The 21,556-nt window shown below is 43.8% G+C and overlaps 2 protein-coding genes across 5 annotated transcripts in view; both read left to right on the top strand.

Moving 5' to 3' along the window:
• The first annotated feature begins 60 nt into the window (after positions 1 to 60).
• Positions 61 to 2,368, top strand: LOC122623556 (hornerin). The gene has a single exon (XM_043802776.1). The coding sequence runs from the start codon at positions 166 to 168 to the stop codon at positions 2,182 to 2,184; it is 2,019 nt and encodes a 672-aa protein (XP_043658711.1). The 5' UTR covers positions 61 to 165; the 3' UTR covers positions 2,185 to 2,368.
• A 13,675-nt stretch (positions 2,369 to 16,043) lies between these two features.
• The window catches only part of LOC122623952 (sex peptide receptor), a 46,042-nt gene continuing 40,529 nt past the window's right edge, over positions 16,044 to 21,556 (top strand). For 2 of the 4 annotated variants that reach the window (XM_043803356.1, XM_043803354.1), the window contains exon 1: positions 19,247 to 19,428. The gene's annotated coding sequence lies outside the window, so the exon portion shown is untranslated. Of the gene's footprint in view, positions 16,165 to 19,246; positions 19,429 to 21,556 lie in introns of those variants that run through there. The other 2 variants (XM_043803353.1, XM_043803352.1) reach the window with 2 other exon arrangements.

Genomic DNA, 21,556 nt, shown 5'->3' with positions numbered 1-21,556 from the left:
ATGAACGCCGAGCGTATAAAAAGTGCCGGCCGGCAAGCGAATGGCATCAGTTTTCAGGCTTTCAGCTTTGTGGCATAGCGTATCCCAGCGAACTCTAACCCGTAAAACCAAGCGAAACCAACAAATATTACACCAGTGAAGGAAAATCCCAAGGAAGAGATCAACATGAGCGAGTTGTCCAGACTGCAGCAGCAGAAGCAGCAGCAGGATCAGGAGCAAGTTCCCCAGGAGCTGATCGACTGCGATATTGCCTCTTTGGATGATACGGCCTCCGAGGTGGGGGAGGTCAGGACGCCACCCAGTAACAAGCGATACACCAATGCGCTGAAGAAGGTGAACAAGTTGCAGCGCGTTCTGGAGCAGGCCCTGGTCATGCTGGCCGAGAAGGAGGCCTGGGGCCAGGAGGAGACGGCCGCCAAGGAGGGCGATGTCAGGATGCCATCCCGTAACAAGCGATACACCAAAGCCATGAATAAGGTGAACAAGGTGGAGCGCATGCTGGGGCACGCACTGATTCTGCTGTCCGAGGAGGAGTTCAAGTGCCGGGAGCAGGTGCAAGAAGGGGGCTCCAAGAAGGCCAAGAAGCAGCTGAAGAAGAAGGCCAAGAAGGACAAGAAGAAGGCCAAGAAGCAGGCCAAGAAGCAGGCCAAGAAACAGGCGGAGGAGCAGCCGGCGACTGGGGAGGAGCCCTCCAACACCTCCAGCTCCTCCAGCTCCAGCTCCTCCAGCTCCAGCTCGTCCAGTTCCAGCTCCTCCAGTTCGAGCTCCGACTCCGAGGGCGAAGAGGTATACTACGGCTACGGCTGGGCCAGCAATCCTTGGCGCCGTGGACCACATGGCCATCACGGCTTCGGTCGCCGGCTTGGTCACGGTTTTGGCCACAAACATGGTCGCAAGCATGGCCACAAGCATGGCCATAAGCATGGTCACGGGCCGCATCATCATGGCCGACATGGACATGGACATGGACATGGCCGCCCTCACCACCGCCATCCACATGGTCATCACTTCGGACCACCTCACTTTGGACCCCACTTTGGACCACACTTTGGACCACCAGCTGGACCTTCGCCCTATGACTTCGATTGCAGATCCTCTGGCGCACCCTGGCAGGATCAGTGCCAGTTTTTTCGATGGATGGGTCTGCCGTGGGCCCAGAACAATGCCGCGGCCTGTCGGAGGAGCCACTCGCTGCCTAGACTATCTCGGCGCGACTGTCGTGGAGATCTCGGACTCGGATTCGGATTCGGATTCGGACCAGAATACGGATACGGATATGGCCAACCGTGTCGACCACATGGCCGTCGAGTAGAGCGATCCCTTTCCCGTTCGAGGTCCAGTTCCAGCTCCAGCTCTAGCTCCAGCTCCAGCTCCAGTTCTTCGTCGGAGGATGAGAAGAAAGGGAAGAAGTGCAAGGGCAAGGGCAAAGGCAAGGGCAAAGGCAAAGGCAGAGGAAAGGGCAAGGACAAGGGAAGAAGGCAGCGCTCCTCTTCGAGCTCCAGCTCCTCATCGAGTTCCAGCTCCAGCTCCAGTTCGGATGGCGAAGTGCAGAAGAGGCACCGTCGACATGGGCGTCATTTCGGACCGCCCCATGGTCATCACTTTGCGCCACCACATGGCCACCACTTTGGCCCTCCACATGGCCACCACTTTGGCCCTCCACATGGCCACCACTCTGGTCCTCCACACGGCCACCACTCTGGTCCTCCACATGGCCACCACTCTGGTCCTCGCCATGAGGGTCACCGTGGCCACCACTTTGGTCCCCATCATGGCGGACACCATGGCCATCACTTTGGCCCGCATCACGGCCCTTTTCCCGGACAACATGGCCCCCAATTTGGTCCATTCTCGGAGTTTCCCCAAAGAGAACCCACTGAAGGACCTGCATTTGACTACCAGCGCCGTCCGGAGTTTCCTTTCGCCCATCATGGACCACCACCAGCTGAGTTCCCAGGTCGCCGCAGTCGTTCCCTGTCCCGATCCCAGTGCCGGAACGAAAAGCAGAAGCGTGCCCCATCCTGTGCCGAGGAAAAGAGCGCCAAAGTCGAGAAGGAAGAGTGCAAGAAGGGAAAGAAGGGAAAGAAGGAAAAGAAGGGAAAGAAGCACGGAAAACGTGGTCATGGACATGGACATGAGCATGGACATGGACATGGACATGAACATGGACACCATCATGGTTAGGCAATCACAGCCAGCGTTTAGGGTGCACTAGGACTCCTTCAATACAACCTATACCCATATATATATCTATATATATGTATATATATACTATACTTTTAATACCCAGAAGCTTCTGTATTATTATATAAATACCGTTTAAATTACATATACAAAAAAATGAAATAAAAAACAAAAATCAAATTAATATCTTTCGCACTTGTTATGGCAATTTGGTATTATTATTTGTCTCTTTATTTATTTTTTGCGCTTTTTGGGATTAGCGAACCTAATTATTATTATTTAATTAGATTTGTCCATTGAGCGAGTGCGCATGCAAATGATTCAAATGCATTATTAATGCATCGCAAGTGATAAGGACATCAAAAACGCAAACAAAGCTGCCAATAAAAGGGTCCCAATAAATAGAAAACCCATATCCAATGGGTGGAGAAATACATTTAAAAACAGATAATTGCGGGTGAGTAATTACTCTATTTGTGGGGAGGTGTTTAAGTTCGGTGGGGGCTTATGGAGATTACGCACCCGATAAGGTGGGGCATTCCTGAAGAGGTTTTCCCCACACAAATGACGATGCAATGGCAGCGATAACACGCCTGATAGGCTTATCAAATTATAGGTCTTCCAGCTGATTAAATATTATTGTTTTGTCACTGCGAGCCTTGAAAACAAACTCATTATATTAATTGGCTTATAGCAACCTGTGGATGAACGAAGGATGTGCACCGGATGTTCTCCTTCAAGTGGGCACACTTTGTGTCGGCAACTGTTCTCAGCAATGGAGGGGAAGTTCTGACTATCAGATATCCAGCATTCTGTTAAAAGTTATTCAAATAAATACAACTTTCGACTTTATTTAAAAGACAACAAAATAAGTGGCACAACTGCTTAGTAACACAAGTATTTCGAATAAGAAAACAGTACTTTTCCTAGCGCTTAAGTTTTTCTGCTCTTAGGCGCTCTTAAGAGAGCCAAAATACTGGGAACAGCAGTGGGAACACCTTGCGGGTGGGAACACACACTTGCAGTGCCCCACTGCCACTGTTCCCGCATTCTAATTACTGGGTGGGCGGCAAGTGGGAACGGCTTTTGTCTATAGCTCGTCTGGCAGATCGGCGGCGTGGAAAACTGACTTCCACTCTTTTCGGGGGGCACGGACCCAGTGGAGCTGTGGGCCAAAGTTGAAGAAACGCCGGGTAGTTGGCCTGCGTGCCCAAAGTGCTGTTTAATAATGGAGCAGTTCGTTTCAGCTGCGAGTGCTGGAGTGAACTCCTGACCTCTGACCGGGCCGGCGGACCAGGAAGTGACCAGGGAAAAGTGCTGAAGAAGTGCTGGGAAATCACTCCATTTCATTGCCGCAACGACAACAAACAGGTGGCAACAGGTAAGCGGAAAAGCGCACAAATCTAGGGAAAGGGGAGCGGGGTTGGGTGCACAAATTCAATGGAAAACTTTATTCGATTTTTGTGACAATGTGACAGGCGCAGCAACTTTTCTTGGCCTTTTTGTGTTGTTCGTTGTTACTTTTTTTGTGACAATCGGAAAAGTTCATTTGTTTTCACCAGCCATTGCACAGTGAAAAATGAAAGACAATTCCTCCAACATAAATCACAATCCAGCCTGAAACTTGATTGTTCAATAGTGCATCTTTACTTTGCCACTGCAGTAAATTGTTATTAAATACGAAATCGACTTGACTGCATTTTCTTTAACCAAAGTCCCTTCTTCCACCTCCATTGTCACTTGCAGGTCTTTCAATTTCCCAAAAACAAAAACTTGCGCAGGGGCAAAGTCAGCAAAACATAAAAAAAGTAAAAAAAAAGAGACGAAAGTGTGGCTTGAATAGCGAGAGCTGCCGGAAGTCGATTTTTGAGCGGAAATAATTTTGCCACATGTTGGGAAAATAAAAAAAAATAAAAAAAAACGATGAAGGCAATACTAAAACAAAGTCACGCGCAGAAAACGGGGCTGAAAGGCGGGGAAAATTGCGGCGGGAAACGAAGGATGTGGCGCAAATCCTTCCGCTGTCGTCATTGTCGAAAGCTTAAAATTCAATATAAACGAAGGATCCACCGCGTCCCTTGCCGATTTTCCGATTTTCCGCTCAGGGGGTCGCCGTGTACATGCTTTTATGGCACATTTATATGTTTATATATATATTTTTTAATAATTTTCCTCATTTCCCTTAAGACAGGTGGAAAACGCTGAGGGGCTTACGTCTTACCTCTGTGCGTATGGTGTGTGTCAAACGCAGGGAAAGCAAACAGATGAGTCGAATCAGTTTTATTTGGCTAAAACTTTCGTTTTCCGCTCACTTTACTTTGGTTTATTCAAACGAGGCACTTTGTTGGCAAATCTCGCTTTATTTTGGTTTCTTAAAACGAGGCAACTGCCGTTGGGAAATGGCAAATCCCAGTGGATTTTCATGAAACAATAGAGTAATCTGCACCTTTGTAGGTCTGTTTCGCTTTAAAAGTGGCAGCCGAAAAGTATGCAACGCGCTGCATTCCAGCTCCGCAGCTCCGTGATATCAGCGCAAATAAGCTGAGCGCTGAGATGACAGCGTGCGCTCGTTTTTCTCCGAATTTTCCGTCTTTTCTTTGCGTTTCTTTTTGCTCCTCTTTTTTTCCGGCAGCAGCAGTCTCTGCTAACTGGCAAACAATGGCCACCATAATACTACACAATAGATATTTGTCAGGAGGCGTTGGGTGGCTGGTTGGCTGGATGGTTGGCTGGTTGGATGATTGGGCGACTTGGGTGGCTAGGTGGCTAGGTGCGAATGCAGATACATAGAAAGTTATACGAATGTTACGTGCGCAGAGTGCCAGAGCAGTGGAAACAAAACTGTAACAATGGGCGGGTGACCCCGACAACCCACCTTCCCCATTCGAATGATAACCCTTAGCCCAGTTGCAACGCATTTCGTATGCAGCTCTTGTCCGGCAACGCAGCCTTTACGCTTCTGGTTCTGGTACTGGTTCTGGTTCTAGTTCTGGTTGTAGGTATGCTTCTTCCGCCCCCTCAACACCAGCCACACTACTAGCATTTTTCGCTTCCATTTACACAAGCCGGGCTAAGCAAACAGGGGCGAAGAAGGTGAAGATGAAGACAGGACAGCAGGATGGAAGCTGGACAAAAAGTGCAGTTGGCAAAGTCAACACGGCGTATGCGCGATGTTTGAGGACTTTAATACACCCGCTCGCTACGTGGGCACTGTCATTAATTTTCAGAATTCTGAGAACCGGCAGACAAGGTACAATTATGTATTTAGACTAAGCTATTCATTCGTTCATATTAGGGAAATATTAATAGGCAGTTGTGTTTCTGAAAATTATACGTTTCATGTTGCAAAATGTCGTTGATTGGAAGCTACATTAATTGGCAAAAATATGTAACAAAAAACGCAATAATGGGAGAATTTCCAAGGAAAATGTAGGTGGCCTCTTAGAAGCGCGGTAATTGAAAATTGTCCGGAAATCTAATTGAACTGCCCGCCGATATGGCAACCAAATGAAATCGTTTAAATTGTTTGCGGGCTTTCAGTTAATAAATTATCAGTGTTCCATGTAAATGCAAATAAACACGAGCTCCTGTGATTGGGATTTCCACTGAATGGCTCCCCGGGGCAAAAAGGTGAAGGCTATCTTTATGAGCACTTGCCAATGATAAATGGTAAGCCATTATTTATATATGTATATATACTCGTATAGCTAGATATAGATAGGTATAGATTTCCATTTCAGTTGTGTGATTATGATTAAAATTCCGCCCATCGATGGCAACTGCGAATGCGATTTTTCTTGAGCGAAATCTGCATACGAAGATGTGACAAATTGGACGCTATAAAAGCCAATTATTCCATTTACTTAAGTCGCACACACACACATCCACACACCCGCACACCCACATGCGAAGTGAAATCAAAATCTTTATTAAAACATTTTATGCAAATGAATAAATAAGCAAGTGGCGGACAGGCAAAATAAAAAGGTGGCAGCAAAGGAAAAGGAAAACTGAGGGGAAAATCTGACTGACAGTCGTCAGAGATGTTTCGCTCTCAGACAGAGACGGCGATAGGCGGAGTGCGGAGTGAGGGAGACGGCAGCGGCAACGCATTTACATAAATATTACAAGGCTATTACTCGCCGCCCGTGTGCCACGCCCCAACGCCCCCTTCATAGGCAAACACGCGTGTGTGTGTGAGTGTGTGTGTGTGTGCATTACAATAATATGAAAATTATTTGTAATGTAATTTCAACTTAATAAATGTTCATTTTCATATAAAGCGACAACTCATTTCACTCCGCAGCAGGTACATGTGTGCGTACACCGAGAGAAAGGCACGCAAGTGAGTCAAAAATCTAAACAAAAGCAAACATATGTAGCAGAAGCCTATTTGGCTCTTAGAATCTTCGATCTAAATGCTCGATTTGAAATGCTAATAATATTTATTTTGAATAACATATGTCTATTTTTCGAGTGCGTGGGGCATTACAGAAGTCGCAGGGAGGTGAGAAAAGAGCTGAAGTCCAACAGCACGACAGGAAGTGAAGTTGTCGAAAGTGAATTTGCATAAACGTATGAAATTTTAATATTTACGACAACATTTTCAACCACTTCCCAATCCCCTACTCCCCCACACACACACAGAGACACACACAGACACGCGCCGTGCACTCAACTCACGCACACCAGCGCACTGGCAGCATTTTCCTTTTGAGCTGCATACTTTGGGGCGCAGACGAAAAAAGTTTTTCCCAGCCTACGGCAACTCGTCCACGGCACCTGAACGAGAGAGACGCGCACATGTAGATGACAATGTTGCTTTCCGCCTGCCAAAGTGGGCGCTGAACGGAGGAAGGGGGCGTGGCAGCAGAAAGAAAGTTGGGGGAAGGAAAGAAGAAGGAAGGAGGAGCTGGAGCAGGAGGAGAAAGGCACTCACCGAGTGTAAACTAAATTGAGTTAGCACCGAATTGGGCAATGAGTCCGGAGTTCGCAACTTGAGGATGGCCCACTTCGCAGCGAGCGGATTCGCCTCAATTGCGGGTGTTGCAAATGAAATCCGAGTGGCCCCAAAAATGCTAAATAAGTTGCAGTTTGAGTGGAATAGTTGAACTTTTTAATAGCCGCTTAACATAAAGCCGAGTTGGACTAAATATTAAATTAAATTTGTAATGCAACTTGGGCTAAATATTAAATTAAATTTGTAATCCAACTTGGGCTAAATATTAAATTAAATTTGTAATCCAACTTGGGCTAAATATTATATTAAATTTGTAATGCAACTTTGGCTAAATATTAAATGAAATTTGTAATGCAACTTGGGCTAAATATTAAATTATATTTGTAATCCAACTTGGACTAAATATTTAATGAAATTTGTAATGCAACTTGGACTAAATAATAAATTAAATTTGTAATCCAACTTGGGCTCAATATTAATTTAATTAAAAATCCAACTTGGGTTAAATTCCAAATTAGTTTCCCTTGTATTAATTGTTAGCAACTCAAAGAATGAGCAAATCCCCCGATGTCTGTGTATGACATTTAAATATATACTCAGCTTAGCAAACACTTCTGGTTTCAGCAGCCCCCAGAAGGCTCCAAAAATCCTGTACAGAGAGTTCCAGTTCCCACAGGAGATTACAACCCATGGCCCATGGCGCAGGTTTCCCCATCGATTTGGCCAGTTTGGCATTGCGAAAGCAGCGAGGCGGAACTGCTCCGGTTTTTGGGTAATTCATTTGGTCACACCAGGTGGGCACTGCCACACCCAAAGGAGCCTCAAAGGAGCCCCCAAAGGAGCAGCTGGACTGGGATTTACTTGGGTTACTTGGCATTGGCCCGGCGACTCGATTGTTTGCCAAATTCCACGTTGGCCATTGCAGTTGCGGTTGAGAACTCCGGGGTTTTTCGCTCGTGGCCAACGGCATAGAGCTGCTTTTGCGAACCGAAATAGCCATTGTTTATGGGCCCGGTTCATTAGCATGGCGGTCCCGCGGCTATATCGCCATTCCTGTGCAATTAGCACCGCCATTTAAACGATGCCCTGCAATCCCATGTTTACTCCATCAGTCAGCTCAAATGTTAGTTTAATTGTTTTCGACTTAAATACGCATATGAGTGGCTAAATCGTTTTCTAAATATTCTACTTGAGAGAACTCCTACTCGACTTCGTCTTCAAATCGAATCGAAACGAATCGCATCGAATCGAATCGCTTTTAATGTTCTTTTTAATGGCTTTTATTGCGCTGGTCAATCGCTTCTCGATTGTTTTTGAAAAGAATCACTCTGCGAACCGAAGCCCATTAAATTGCCATTGAGCATGGACAGCATTCGCAATCGTCGAGAGAGCCTGACTTTTCCTACATGGACTTTAAAATTGTTGTAAAATAACCGATAGAGAGTACAAAAATCTTTAGATGGTATTTATTTGCAAGTAGAACTGATAATAACTATATTTATATAGGATATCGTCTACCATTACATTCCGGAGCACACAAAAATTTGAAATTTCATTAGATATTGATTGCCAACTAGCAGCCATGCAGCGTGGGGAAGATCAAAGTTTTCCGCTCGCTTTTTCCGCTTTTCCGAAGTCGACGCCGGTTCAAATATTTGCCCATTTACCCTTTGACGTTGCGTAAATTGATTATGGCGAAATCACAGCGCACTGCTCATTTACAACATAAATAAATAATAAAAATACGAAATACAAAATACAGAATACGAAATCGTGTGTCGTGTGTGCTCGTGTGTGAAAAATAGTGTTTGCGTATGTTTTACCAATTTTATTACTTTGCACACTGCCTCCTGACAGTAATAAAACTGGAAATGTTCGCACAATTCGCTGATGGATTAATGGCAAAAAAAAACCTAGCAATTTTATGCAAAAAAAAAAAAATAGTAGCAATTTTATGCAAAAAAAATAGTAGCAATTTTATGCAAATAAAAATAGCAATTTTAATGCAAAAATAAAGTAGCAATTTTAATGCAAAAAAGTGGAGCAGCAAGACAAAAAAGTAAGAGAATTTCACATTGCTTATTTTTTATAGTAATCATAATCAAGAATGAGAGCAATTGGTTTATTGAGTCTGTCGGCTTGATTGAAATCGTGTTGATTGTAATGGAAACTTCTTCATTTTCCGCCCCATACAAACATGCAGCCAAAAAACTACACACCAAGGTCGAGGAAACCTGTCAACACGACGCAATTAACGCGGCGCCCCGAAAAGAAATGGGAAAATGTGAGCAATCGGAAAATGCGGCCAGTTTATTTGGGCTCAATAATGAGGCATTTTCAGGAAATGTTCACTTAATTCGCCCCATTTTCTTGTCCCTTTGCCAAATGCCAATCAAACAAAGTCGGTTTTAATTAAAGCTCCCCTGTCATTTTTATCGCATGTGTGGCTGGCCTCATTACATATGACATACATGCATATGTGGGATGTGAAGTGCGGAATATGGGGGGGTTTTTCCGGAGTTTCCAGCGATATTTAATTGTTATTTAATTGCTCGTTTTGTCGGATGAACATATACGCTGGATGGCAATTTATTGACGGAGTTTATTCTTTATTTACAAGTTAATTAATATTACATGAGTCGTTATTAATGGCGCAGGGCAAATGAGCACTACTTTTAATTACCTTATTAACAATATTTCTCTTTTTTTTTGTGTTACAAGACAGCGATTTATTTCCATGTACACTGCGGGAAATTTGTAAACATATGCGTGAGTTGCATGTGATATCTTCAGAGCTGCTGCAGCATCGTTGATCGATATGTTTACGCTCCTTGAGCGATTGCGATTGCGATTCCGATTGCGATTGCGATTTATTAAGCCAAGGACATGTTACGTACAAATACTTTTGGCCGGGTTTCTATGGCTGCACGATAAGTCTCTTCGATTCAATTAAAAGCTGCATGGCAGTCGCAACAAATTGGTAATCAATACAGACAGCGAACCAGGATAAAGAGGACCTCTTCGCTGGCAGACAGTGTGGCACATAAGTGTAAATGTAGTCGGCGAAATGGTGGAAGGGGGTAGGCGGGGGGGAGTGCAGTGATTGATGCTTAGCATTTGACCCAGGAGCGACTGCAGATTGCAGATTGCCTGCCGCTCTCCACTCGAGAGTCGAGAGTCGAGTGTTGAGTGTTGGGAGTCCTGGTTTTGTCCTGGTTTCAGGACGTGGCAGGACGAGTGCATCGTTCTTTATGCCATGCATAAATTACGTGCCACCAGCAAGGACTTTTCACTTTGTTAACTTTGTGAAAATTGCATAAACACACACACACAGAGAGAGAGAGACACAAACACCCACTTGCCCAGCGACTTGGACACACATCCGGCTATCCGACTATCCGGCCATCGGGAAAACTGTTGCTCCCGGCGAGAAAAACAGTTTTCCTGCATTCGCCAAGATAAGACAAGCGGCTTATTGTCACTGTGAAATGCCAGCAAGCTGGCAAGCTGGAAAACTGGCAAGTTGGCTGCTAAATCTAAAAGGCTTCGCCGAATGACTTGGTAAATTATTGAGCCACTCTCAATTTAACTAAAATCCCCGTGCAGTAAAACCTTTTCGAAAATCAATCAGTTTCCACTGGACTGATGCAATTATGAGTGAGATTTCCCCGAACGTATATAGTTCAGTTCAAGAGCTCTTCAGAAAATGGCGACGCAATTGGCGGGCTTGCAACTGATTGGGCGCATAAAGTTGGGGGAAATTGCCAGACAAGTGGGGCTAACTACGAGTGGGTTTTCCGCGCGCGGAAAGGCGGAAAAGTCAGAATGGTCGGAAAAGTAGGATAGTCGGGGCCTGTGGCTGGAATCGATAGCATGCATTTACAATGAGCTGAAAGTGAACGCCACATGCCGAGTTGCTGAGATGGCGAGTTGCTGAGATGCTGAGATGCCGAGGCACTCGGATGGCATGTTAATTAACTAAAGCGTTTTAATGGCTCCTTTTTCAGAGGGGAAATGGGAAATGGGAATGGTAACGAAGGCGCAGCCATCGTCGTTTAAATCTTTACTAAGCTGTTGAGCAAAGCGCATTAAATTGTAATGAGAGGGCGGCACAAAATGCTTCTTATTTTTTTTTGTTATTCTTTTCCATTATTTCGCTTTTTCTGCCTGGGCCAAGGTCATGGCTTGACAAGCCGCTTAAAACATTAACTTATTATTCCACAGTTTTTTTCTTTCATTTTTTCTTTTTTTTTTTTTGCTGGCAAAACAAAGGGAATTGCTTTTAATTATGACTGGGGCTAGACGAGCCAAATGTTTGAAGTTATTAGACCCTCGAGGATCCGGATCCGGCGGCATTAGCCTAATGTTTGCATGGCAAATATAAAAATAAAAAAAATAGGAAAAGTATAGAAATCGTTGATGAAATTTGCTGGCTATATCATGCTTGACTTTCGCCATAATTAGCAGAGCGAGCTGATATTTAATAAATCAGCAATAGTAGCCACATAGTTCATAGTACACGATGTCGTTCGAGACTCGCGACTCAAGTGCCTGCAAGGATGCGAAGCCAGTTTTAATTGCTTTCCTAATTAGAGCCATTAGGAGCACATCCCTGCGAGCAGACAGGCGCAACTTTTTAATAGATGCTGATGTGGAATGTAGAAGGGGTAACTTCGTAATCGTAATTCCATTCATGTGACGACTAAAGACAATGGCAAGTACAGGATTCCTCCTCGACACCGACAGCCGCAAGGTGGCTGACTCAACCTTTCGTCCTGCGGATCCTTGTGCCACTCGCTTTTGCTTTTGCGTTTGCGATTATCAAGGCCATTTGCCATTTGCAATTTGTTGTTGGCACAGCACTACCTTCTTACGCAAAATACCGCACACAGGACCAATGGCTGATCAAAGTGCTTGGCAGGACACAGAAAGGAGCAGCGGAGCAAAAACACAACGAGACGTGCTAATTGCCAGCGTGCATGGGCTGCTACATTTCGGAAAAGCTTGCAAATTACATTACACATACGCCACGTTGCCGCACAGCGACACAGCCACACAGGACTGCGTGGCAATAGGCAGGCACGGCACTCACTTAATCAGACAATTATGCCGCGCTAATATCGAAGTAATCTTGAGCTTAATGCTTTTCATTTCGCCCATAAGCCTTTGAGGCCAACATTCAGCGCACGGCAGTTGGCAATTTTTCAATTAAAACCGCTAGACGCATGTGGCAGCTACATGAAAGTATCAAAAACTTGTTCCCACACAGCGAATGAATGAATGGATGCGACTAGCCAATACCGTAGGTTGTCTGCTTAAGTGCAGCTACTCCCACGCATGTTCAGCATTCCAGATAAATGAGTTGCATAGGTTTTGCGTTAATTGAGGTGGAAAATGTGTGAAATGCATTAAATCATGCGATTGGCTTGCTTTTCCAGGGTATTGGGTCTATAAAAAGGTTGCTCGTGGCAGGTGGTCGGCCCTGCTGCCACGCCCACTGCCGCCCCCGGGCCATCTGTCAGTTGGTCTGTGTGTCAGCCGCTTTTTGCTGCACGTTGCCACGCGCGACGGCAAAACGGAAAAGAGGAAAAGCGGAAGGCAGGAAAAACTGCTGCTTATGGCGGCCCGCTGAGCGATGCCGAGGGAAATGCGAGGGAAAGTCGGAAAATGGCGCGGCTGCCAGCGCTCAGTAAAAAGCGGAGGAGCTAACCCCAAATGAAATTGACCTTTGGCGGGCCGAGAGTCAATGCGTGTGGGCTGTGCATTTTGTCCGAGCAACCGGAGCAACCGGAGCCACTGCACACGCGGCGTATACGTAATGCCGCATAGTCACATTTAATACGAGTAGATAGAGATGCACATGCACATGCATATGTGCACACACGGGCACTCGATTGAATTATCTTTTGGCCTTCGGTTGCACGTAGTGCTGCAAGCATTTGCAGCGGCTGTTCGACATAATTTGGTTTTGGTTTTGGGTTTTGGCTTTGCTTACACCGCACTTTGACCGCACGGAAAGTTGCGTGCCATGGTTCTAATTAATTCGCCGGACACTGCAGTTTTGGCCTAAAGCCTTTTCTAATTCCATTGCAGCCGCCCAACTATCTGCCATTTGTCCTTATTTTAGCTGAATTATGCATTATTATAAAAGTTGTGTGTGTTCTACCGGCCATTCATTTGCAATGAAAACATCTCCCAGTGACCGTTTTGTACAGCTAATTACCATTTCTAAAGATCCCTATCACTTTTTGGTGGACTTAAGGAAAACATTTTTTTTTCGAACTTTTACATTTTCGGTAAGGGGTACCATCATCAAAATTTGCGGAAAATTAGAATTTCAATATATGTACATGGATCGATAGGGAATTTTGTTACGAATTCAACGAGGTATGGCACTCCACTTTTGGAGAACTATTTTTTATGCTATCGCAAAAATACTGATTATTTTTTATCAAAAAAATAACACAACAAAATTTGAAAAAAAATGTGATATTTTTAATCGGCGTTTTCGCCATAAATTGGCCAAAAAAGGTGGCAGAGCTAAAATGAAGACTGTTTTGCGTTGCTAATAAACATAACTAACTATCCCTATCACTACTTTAATGATTTTGTAAAAAACAAAATTTGACAAATTTTCGCATTTTTGGTAAGGGGTACCATCATCAAAATTTGCGAAAAATGGCTAAAAAATAGAATTGCCTTTCAAGGACACCGATCGATTGGGAATTGAAATACGAACTCAACGAGATATGACAATCCATATTCAGACAACTATTTTGAATGTTATGACCAAAAAACGATTATTTTATAGGGGAAATTCAGAAAAACGACTTTTGGCTAAAATTTAGATATTTTATGGACATTTTGATGATAACTTGGCTAAAAGTGATCATAAAGATGAAAGGAAAACTGTTTTAAGCAGCTAATTGCCAATGCTAACCATTTCTGCCACTTTTGGAGAAAATTGGCGAATTTGTATTTTTTGTAAGGGGTAACATCATCAAAATTTGCAAAAATGGGAAAAAATAAAAATTTGCAAAAATGGAATCCAGATCGATTGGGGACTTAATTACGAGTCTAACGAGGTATGATACTCCATATTTATTTCATGTTTTATAGGCATATTTTGTAGTTGGGCCAAGGACTACAGAACGTGTACCATAAAATTGTATGGATTTCGTATTCGCATAGCCGAGCACAAAAGCCACAATGAATCACTTGCTTATCTGGCTGGTATTTACTTATTTCTACCGCGCACAAGTTTGCAGTTTTTACTGCAGCACAGTGAGGCCACGCTAAAGCGGAAGCGAATGCCCGCGTCCTTTTATGCCAGACAAATTCGTATGCCATCTACAGTATAAAGTATATAATTTGTAAGTGTGTGTGTGAGTGTGTGTGTTGGGGGAGCTGGTCCCATGTGGAGCTGTGCTTGTGCTCCTCCGTGGGATATTGGCACGCACACAGCATAAGCAAATGCATAACGAGACCACACACACACACACACACATCCGCATACTCACACACATGCACACACATAACAATAACCGAGATAACTAATAGCAAATTGCTGGCATCGTTCACTGCTCGACCCCCTCAGCCATTTCGCATTTTCCGAGGAATTTCCTTGTGGCTGCGCGCTGATGTACTGCAATCTTGAGAGCAAGTATTTATAACACACACTTTCACACACTTTCACACACGCACACACTCGCACTCTGCCTCTCCTAATTACTGCCACTGCTGTGGTAATCATGATTTAAGCGCTAATCGGTCCCCACGAGCAGCCACGCCCACCGGCGGCGAGCATGGCGGCGATGGGGTTAACCGGAAACGGAAGTGAAAATAAATTCACGCGACTGGAATATCAGTTTGTGACGAACGTCGCAGCAGAAGTACCCCGTATTCAAGCTAATGAAACGTGAAGTTCTATGCATGCGAATGTCATAGCTATGCAATGTCAGAACAACCCTGACCAGAGTAATGGGTAGCACAACAGAGTGAAGGCGCAAAAAGCGTTTAAAGCAAATATGTTGAATTCAATTTGTAACGCACACACAATCGCGAACACCTTAAGAATGCCCCTAGGGGGCTGTGTGTGCTTGCGTGTGTGTTGGGGTGTACACAGGGAGAAAAGAGGGTGAAGGCGGTGTTTGTTGGTTGTCAAAGAAATACCAATACGACAAACACACGCACTTCCGCCGCCAAAATTGAATTGTGGAAAGGGCAGTGATTGGGGGAGCACACACAGAAGCCAGATGATGTTGCCCAAAGGAGTGGTTCAAGTTTCACGTTTCAAGTTGCGTTTTTTTTTATCCCCAGAAAGCCAGTACGCGTTACTATTATTTCAAATATGTATATTAATTCATCTTGTCAATAATTATCTATGAACAACAAATATTCATCGAAGGAAAATCGACATTTTACAATAAATTTGCGGCTCAACACTGCAACAAACAACATATAACATGCAGCATTTATCAAACAGTAATATATGTATATACATATGTGACAAGTAACATGAAACAAGTTGAACATGAAACATTGAGTTTGCAACATTGAATTTGCAACATTGAACATGAAACATTGAATTTACAGCATTGCATTTGCAACATTAAATATGCAACATTGAATTTGCAACATTGAATTTGCAACATTGAATTTGCAACATTGAATGTGCAACATTGAATTTGCAACATTGAAACATAGGAAACATTCAACGCAAAACAGTAAACATATCAAAAGTTATTTTGCATACATTGTAAATTACCTAATTTACATAATTTTACATAATTAACGTAATGTAAACAAAAATTTCGTCCACCAGTACTTGCAATTCCCAATCAGTTCTGACTCAATCCTCATGGGATAGCCGCTCTGACTGCTCATAAATCAGTTGACCGGAAGTTATGATGTGATAGTAAAAGTAGTAGTTTGTGTGTCGGTGTGTGTGATAGTGGTACCAGAGGCCATGTGGGTATCCCGTCGTCATTCTGGATGCAGTGCATCATGGACCTGACCAGGTATGTTCCACACTTAGGAGGTAGTTAATTATATATTTATGTTCGCTTAATAAATATTAAAAATCAATCTTGTACTCAACGATTAATTGCAATCGAAGCTTTAAATTTCCGCCAATTTAAGCAAAGTATGGTGTGTATTGATCCGCAAGTGATTCTCTGCATACGCAATAAGCCGAATGTCCAATAAATAATTGTGTGGTGCGAAATGAGTGAGGTTTCAATAATGACGGCATATTTTCCCATATCGAGTGTAATTAAACAATTGAACGCTGAGCCAACTGAACCACCGAATGCTCGTTGAATCGCATTATGGTTTTTGGAACGCACTTAAAGTACTATATCTTGAGGATTCAACACTTGATATTGCAACATGCTCGTACGTCCGTTTGACTGTATGTTCAGTTTCCAAACGGATAAACCGACACCTTTGCCAGCGCCGAGACATGCTTTATGGACCCGCACAGGACATGCAGGATTCTCAGGATACTCAAAGCTGTGGCGATTCAGCAGCGAAGCCCCTGAGGCATATCAATCACTCGGAGCCTTTGTGCTGACCAAATTCTATGAAATTGAAATCGAAGTCCACTGTCTTCTTGCATGCACTACGCTGTAGTTACTCGAAATGCGGGTATGATGGCACTACATGTGCTGGCTGAGTAAAGGTACATAATAAATATTATAATTCAGTTTTGAAGTCAGTTCATGTGAGAGTCATAGAACATATGATGCCTACTATATTAAAAAAGCCTGGTACATCTGGTACAAGAATCCACCCATTTCCACATACTCGTATTTGTGGACGTCACTTTCACTCCTTTGATCTTCCGAGGAATTCTTGCCATACTTGCCAACTCAGCTCCTTTTTTGCCTCTGTGGCTTTCGGTGTGGTGCGCCTAGTGTCCTGCAAGGACATGCCCCAGGCAGGAGCGCAAAAATGCAATTATAATCCCAGGCAGCAGGCGGCTGGCGGCAGGCGGCGACTGGCAGTGCAACTGCATTGGAAATTGCAGCTGGCCGTGCGACTTTGCATTTCAAAGCGCATGTGAAGTCCCCGGGCGAAATCCGAAATCAGAAGGACGAAAAGTTGACAGTGGGACGTGTTTCGATGTCCTTGGGGGGCGGGCCGCTACGCCTTCAAAGACACGCACAAAACGCTACTGTTTCCAATTTGATTATAAAGAAACATCGCTGAAGTGGGCGCACTTCATGCGTCTCCAATTCAATATGTTTGTTTGGCGGCACACTGCGCGAAAAGGGGTGTGCAGAGTCGCCTTGCCAACTGAGTACAGCATGGATGTGATGAAAATGAAATGGCATACTTTTCATACTTTTCTCGCCGTGCACAAGTCGAGTTGGATGAGTGGGCTTATTGATTCCGGCAGGGCCACTCATAAACTGGGATCTAATCGAGTGCTGGAGCGACTCAAGTGGCTGCCCGATGCCTGGGATGGAAACCAAAGCAACACGCTACTAATACTTGGCTTGGCTGTAGTCGCAAATTCGGAAATATGACAAGGAAGTCCATTTCCCCTTTGTCTAATCCGACAAAGGATGCCGAAGAAGTATTTCACGTGCAGACGACAAGTCATCGAACTTCTAATTGTTCACCTGAGCCGAAAGAAAGGCCGCCAGTTGGCAAGGAATCCAGAAATACAGAAATCCAGAAAGTCAGAAATCCAGAAAGTCAGAAAGCCAGAAATCCAGAGACTCCGAGAATCCAAGAATCAGAGAAGCCGAGCAACAAAGCATCAATCAGCGCGCAATCGAATCAGGATTCAATTGAAATCGCCGCAAATAAACCAGCCACATGCAATGAAATTAGAAAAGGATCTGCGACAAAGGACCCCGAAATGAAAGAAATGAAACCGATAAGGAAATTGCATTTCCACGGGCTCGGCGCAGCACATAAAAGTTAATGACTTTTAACCATTTTGCGCATTTCTCGCTGCCAAGTCAACGACCCAAAAATCCAAAAATCCAAGAAAACCGAACGCATAAAACGGCAACCGCATAGTTAAAAAATCATAAAGCATCGATGCCGCGCCAAAGTTTATTGGTTTTTTTTTTGTAGCTTTTGCCCAAATTGTAAGGGAATTTCCACGGAAAATCGCATGCAATGTGAATATGCGATTTATGAAGGTGTTCAAAAGTATGCTACATTTCAATGATTTCAAGCGTGCCATCTGCTCAGCAATGCAAACTGTGAATTTCCGCGAGGCGATAAGCGAGAGGAGAGCACACAAAGTGAAAACTTTTCCCATTTTCCGCGAAACGCGAGTAGAGCATCCGTCGTTCGACTGACTGCAGCTCATGTGGAAGTGCGAAAGGCGGCAATCTCGTATCCCAAGTCCCAAGTCACGAGTCACGAGTCCTGCGTTCTGACTCCTTTAACTGAGATGCGGTTAGAGCTGCGGATGCTCTTCAGTTGCCGAGTGGATGGGGCTACATGACCAAGTGTCAAACACCTTGAGACTTGCTGGTCGATGGCAAACAGCTGAGAGAATTCCAAAACAAAGCGCGGCGCTAAGAGATTAAAAAGCGCTTAGAGAAAAGCAACAATGCCGGGCCACAATGGCAATGGCGGCTGGGAAAGCGAGGAAAGCGGGGAAAGCGAGGAAAGCAAGAACAACAAGAAACACAAGGGCAACCGGAGGAGTCAAGCAGGGGCAAGCATGTAAACAAACAAAAAAAAATCAAAAAACGAAAAACTCCGAGCAAGGAAAACGCGCAGACGCACGGATAAAGTGAAAACTCGGGGCGGAAAAGCGGGCGGATAAGTAGGCGGCGGATATCCAGCAGCTGGGAACACTCCATCGAGGTTTTTCCGAGGCTTTTCCGAGCGCCAACGAGCGGCAAGCCGCTGCCGAAATATCCGCCAACACTTTTTCGAATAAAACTAAAGAAATTTGTTTGTTTTGATTCAGTCGTTGCGGGTTTTTTAAGGCGAACACACAGCCCTGAAAAGCAAACCGGAGAGACAAGCACCAAAAACCAATTCACCAAGAACCGAATTCCGAATTCCGGCTAACTGAAAAACGTTTTTTGAAAGCCAAAACAGAACAATAACAAAAAAAAACAAAATCATAACAACTGTGAAAAACTTTTCAACGTTTCGAAAAAAGCCTTAAAAAAACATACAAAAAATTCAAGAAACACATTTTTTTGCGCCTTTTTGTTTCTGTGCCCTGTGACCATTAAAACTCAAGCAAAAATCAGCAAAAAAAATCGAAAATAGAAATCTGCCGAATGTCAGGAATTTGTCAGGTAAATATCGCATTTCTTCGACCATTTTTTGTTTGTGGATTTTTCTGAACAAAAAGCACTGGACAGGCGGCCAAACAATGGGCCAAAATTTATCGCTGGCCTTTGCAGGCATAAATACTCGTAGGCGAAAGTATAGAGTTGCGAAATCAAAGAACTGCTCTTCCTGTCCCCGAAACAGTGGTCATTTATCAAGAAGTAGTAGCCACAAAAATCAGTGCGAATTAATGCCATAGATTATGATAATGTATGTCTGACCCATGGCATTCGACAATAGTTTCTTGGCACCAATTGAATTTAACTGGCCACAGTAATCTTGGCCCTTTGTGTTGGCCAAATTGCGATTCCCACGCTCTCGAAAGTTTGAATATTGAATTTTTAAATCGTCTTCTCCAACTTTTTGTGGACCTTATCCGGTGTTCAAAACTTTGCACCAGTCAACGCTGCAAAACAGCTTAAAGTTATACGAAATGAGGCAACAACAAAAAGTGAGGCAACAAAAATTGATAGCAAAAAACCAAAAAAAAACACTTGCAGTTCGAAACTTGTCAGTAACTTGCACTTTTGCCATGACTTTTCTATAAGTTCTGACTTGCTGACTTGGTGAGTCGCTGCAGGAAGGAAATTGGACAGCAATCAAAAGCAGAGCAAGAAAATAACACAAGAACATAATTGTGCAATATTTTGTGATGTTAAACCAGTGAGATTTTAACTGAAATTGGTTTGGTTTCATAAAAGTGAATAGAAATTTGGTGTGAATGCAGGAGAACTCCATTTACCTCAGCCAGTGCAGCAGAAATGCTCTTCATATGACAGATTCTCCGAGGAAATTGTACTGAAAAGAAAGAAATTTTGCTGATGGCATCGACAAGGACAATTGGCAATTATCAGAGTGCGCCAACTATTAAGATTTTATAGTAATTAATGCACTTAGCTGGGAAATGGCGATGAAGAGGAAAATCTGATGGCGAAATCGGCAAGCTGCTGTGCTGACAATAAATTAATTTGCTCTTCTCCCGATTGCAATTTCCAATTCACATTTAATTGCGGTCATTCATGTGCTTAAAAAAAGAAAACCTGTAACATTGGAATTTAGCTATGCTGTAAATAATTCATAAGCTTTTTTTTGCAATTAACTTTAGTCTGTGAAATGGGTATAGCAAATTCGAGCAAACTCCTCCTTCTTTTCGAATGTTATTTATGCAGAGTTCTAAGCTTCGGATGTTATTTATGCAGAGCTCCAAGTTTAAAAGTTCCTTTGATGCTGCCATTTTGTGTGTGTCAGCTCAGCAAGCGATTTGTTAATTAAATGTGAAAATGTGAAGCATTTTTTCCACATAATTAGGCCGACATAAAATCGATGCCCGTTGATGCTGCAACAAATTGCAAAGCGAAAATCGCTCTTATCAGCGGCGGGCAGACCATGGTAAAAATAAATCCAAATAAATGGCAGGGAAAACCTTTTGAGCTTGAGTTTTGACCTGCGGACAAAGGCAAAAAGGCCAGCCACTGCGGTTGCAAAACAAAGCCGGCAAAACAACAAAAAAAAAAAACAAAAATTGAAGAGAGAAGAAAAGCCCCTGGAAAAATGCAGCACGCACAAAGGAAGGCAGGCAGGCAGGCAAATGTCGAGAAGTCAAGTAAATCGGTTGGGCGAAACCCTTTTCGTTGGCCAAATCCGGTGACCTTGCACCTCCAGCAGCCCGCCACCCACCTCATTGAGCTCATTGACTGGAATGTGGCCCCTTTTTTTTGTTTTTTTTTTTTTAGGTTTTTTTGGAAATTATTGAAAGAAAAACATTAAGATTTGGTCTTGCGGTCGGTCAGTTGGCCACTTTTTATGCCAGCCAAAATTCGACACGCAGTCGAGCGGCAAACACACAAAAAGCTAACTGTTGTGATCCCGTGGCCTTTTTCCACCGCTTTTCCACCCAGCTTTTCCCCCGCTTTTCACCGGCTTTTGCCCAATTTTTCCTTTTCCTTTTATTTTCCACTCGGGCTCCACTTAATGGCACCTGTGGCTCCTGCTAATCATGATTTTAATGACTTCTCGGCTACCCGGTTGTTTATGAACGCCGCCGAAAGGTTTATCCGCACAAGAAAACAAAAAAAAAAGGTTGCAATTAATATT

This window comes from Drosophila teissieri, chromosome X, assembly GCF_016746235.2.
Source record: "Drosophila teissieri strain GT53w chromosome X, Prin_Dtei_1.1, whole genome shotgun sequence".
NCBI lineage: Eukaryota > Metazoa > Arthropoda > Insecta > Diptera > Drosophilidae > Drosophila > Drosophila teissieri.
This window is presented reverse-complemented; position numbering and strand designations above follow the sequence as displayed.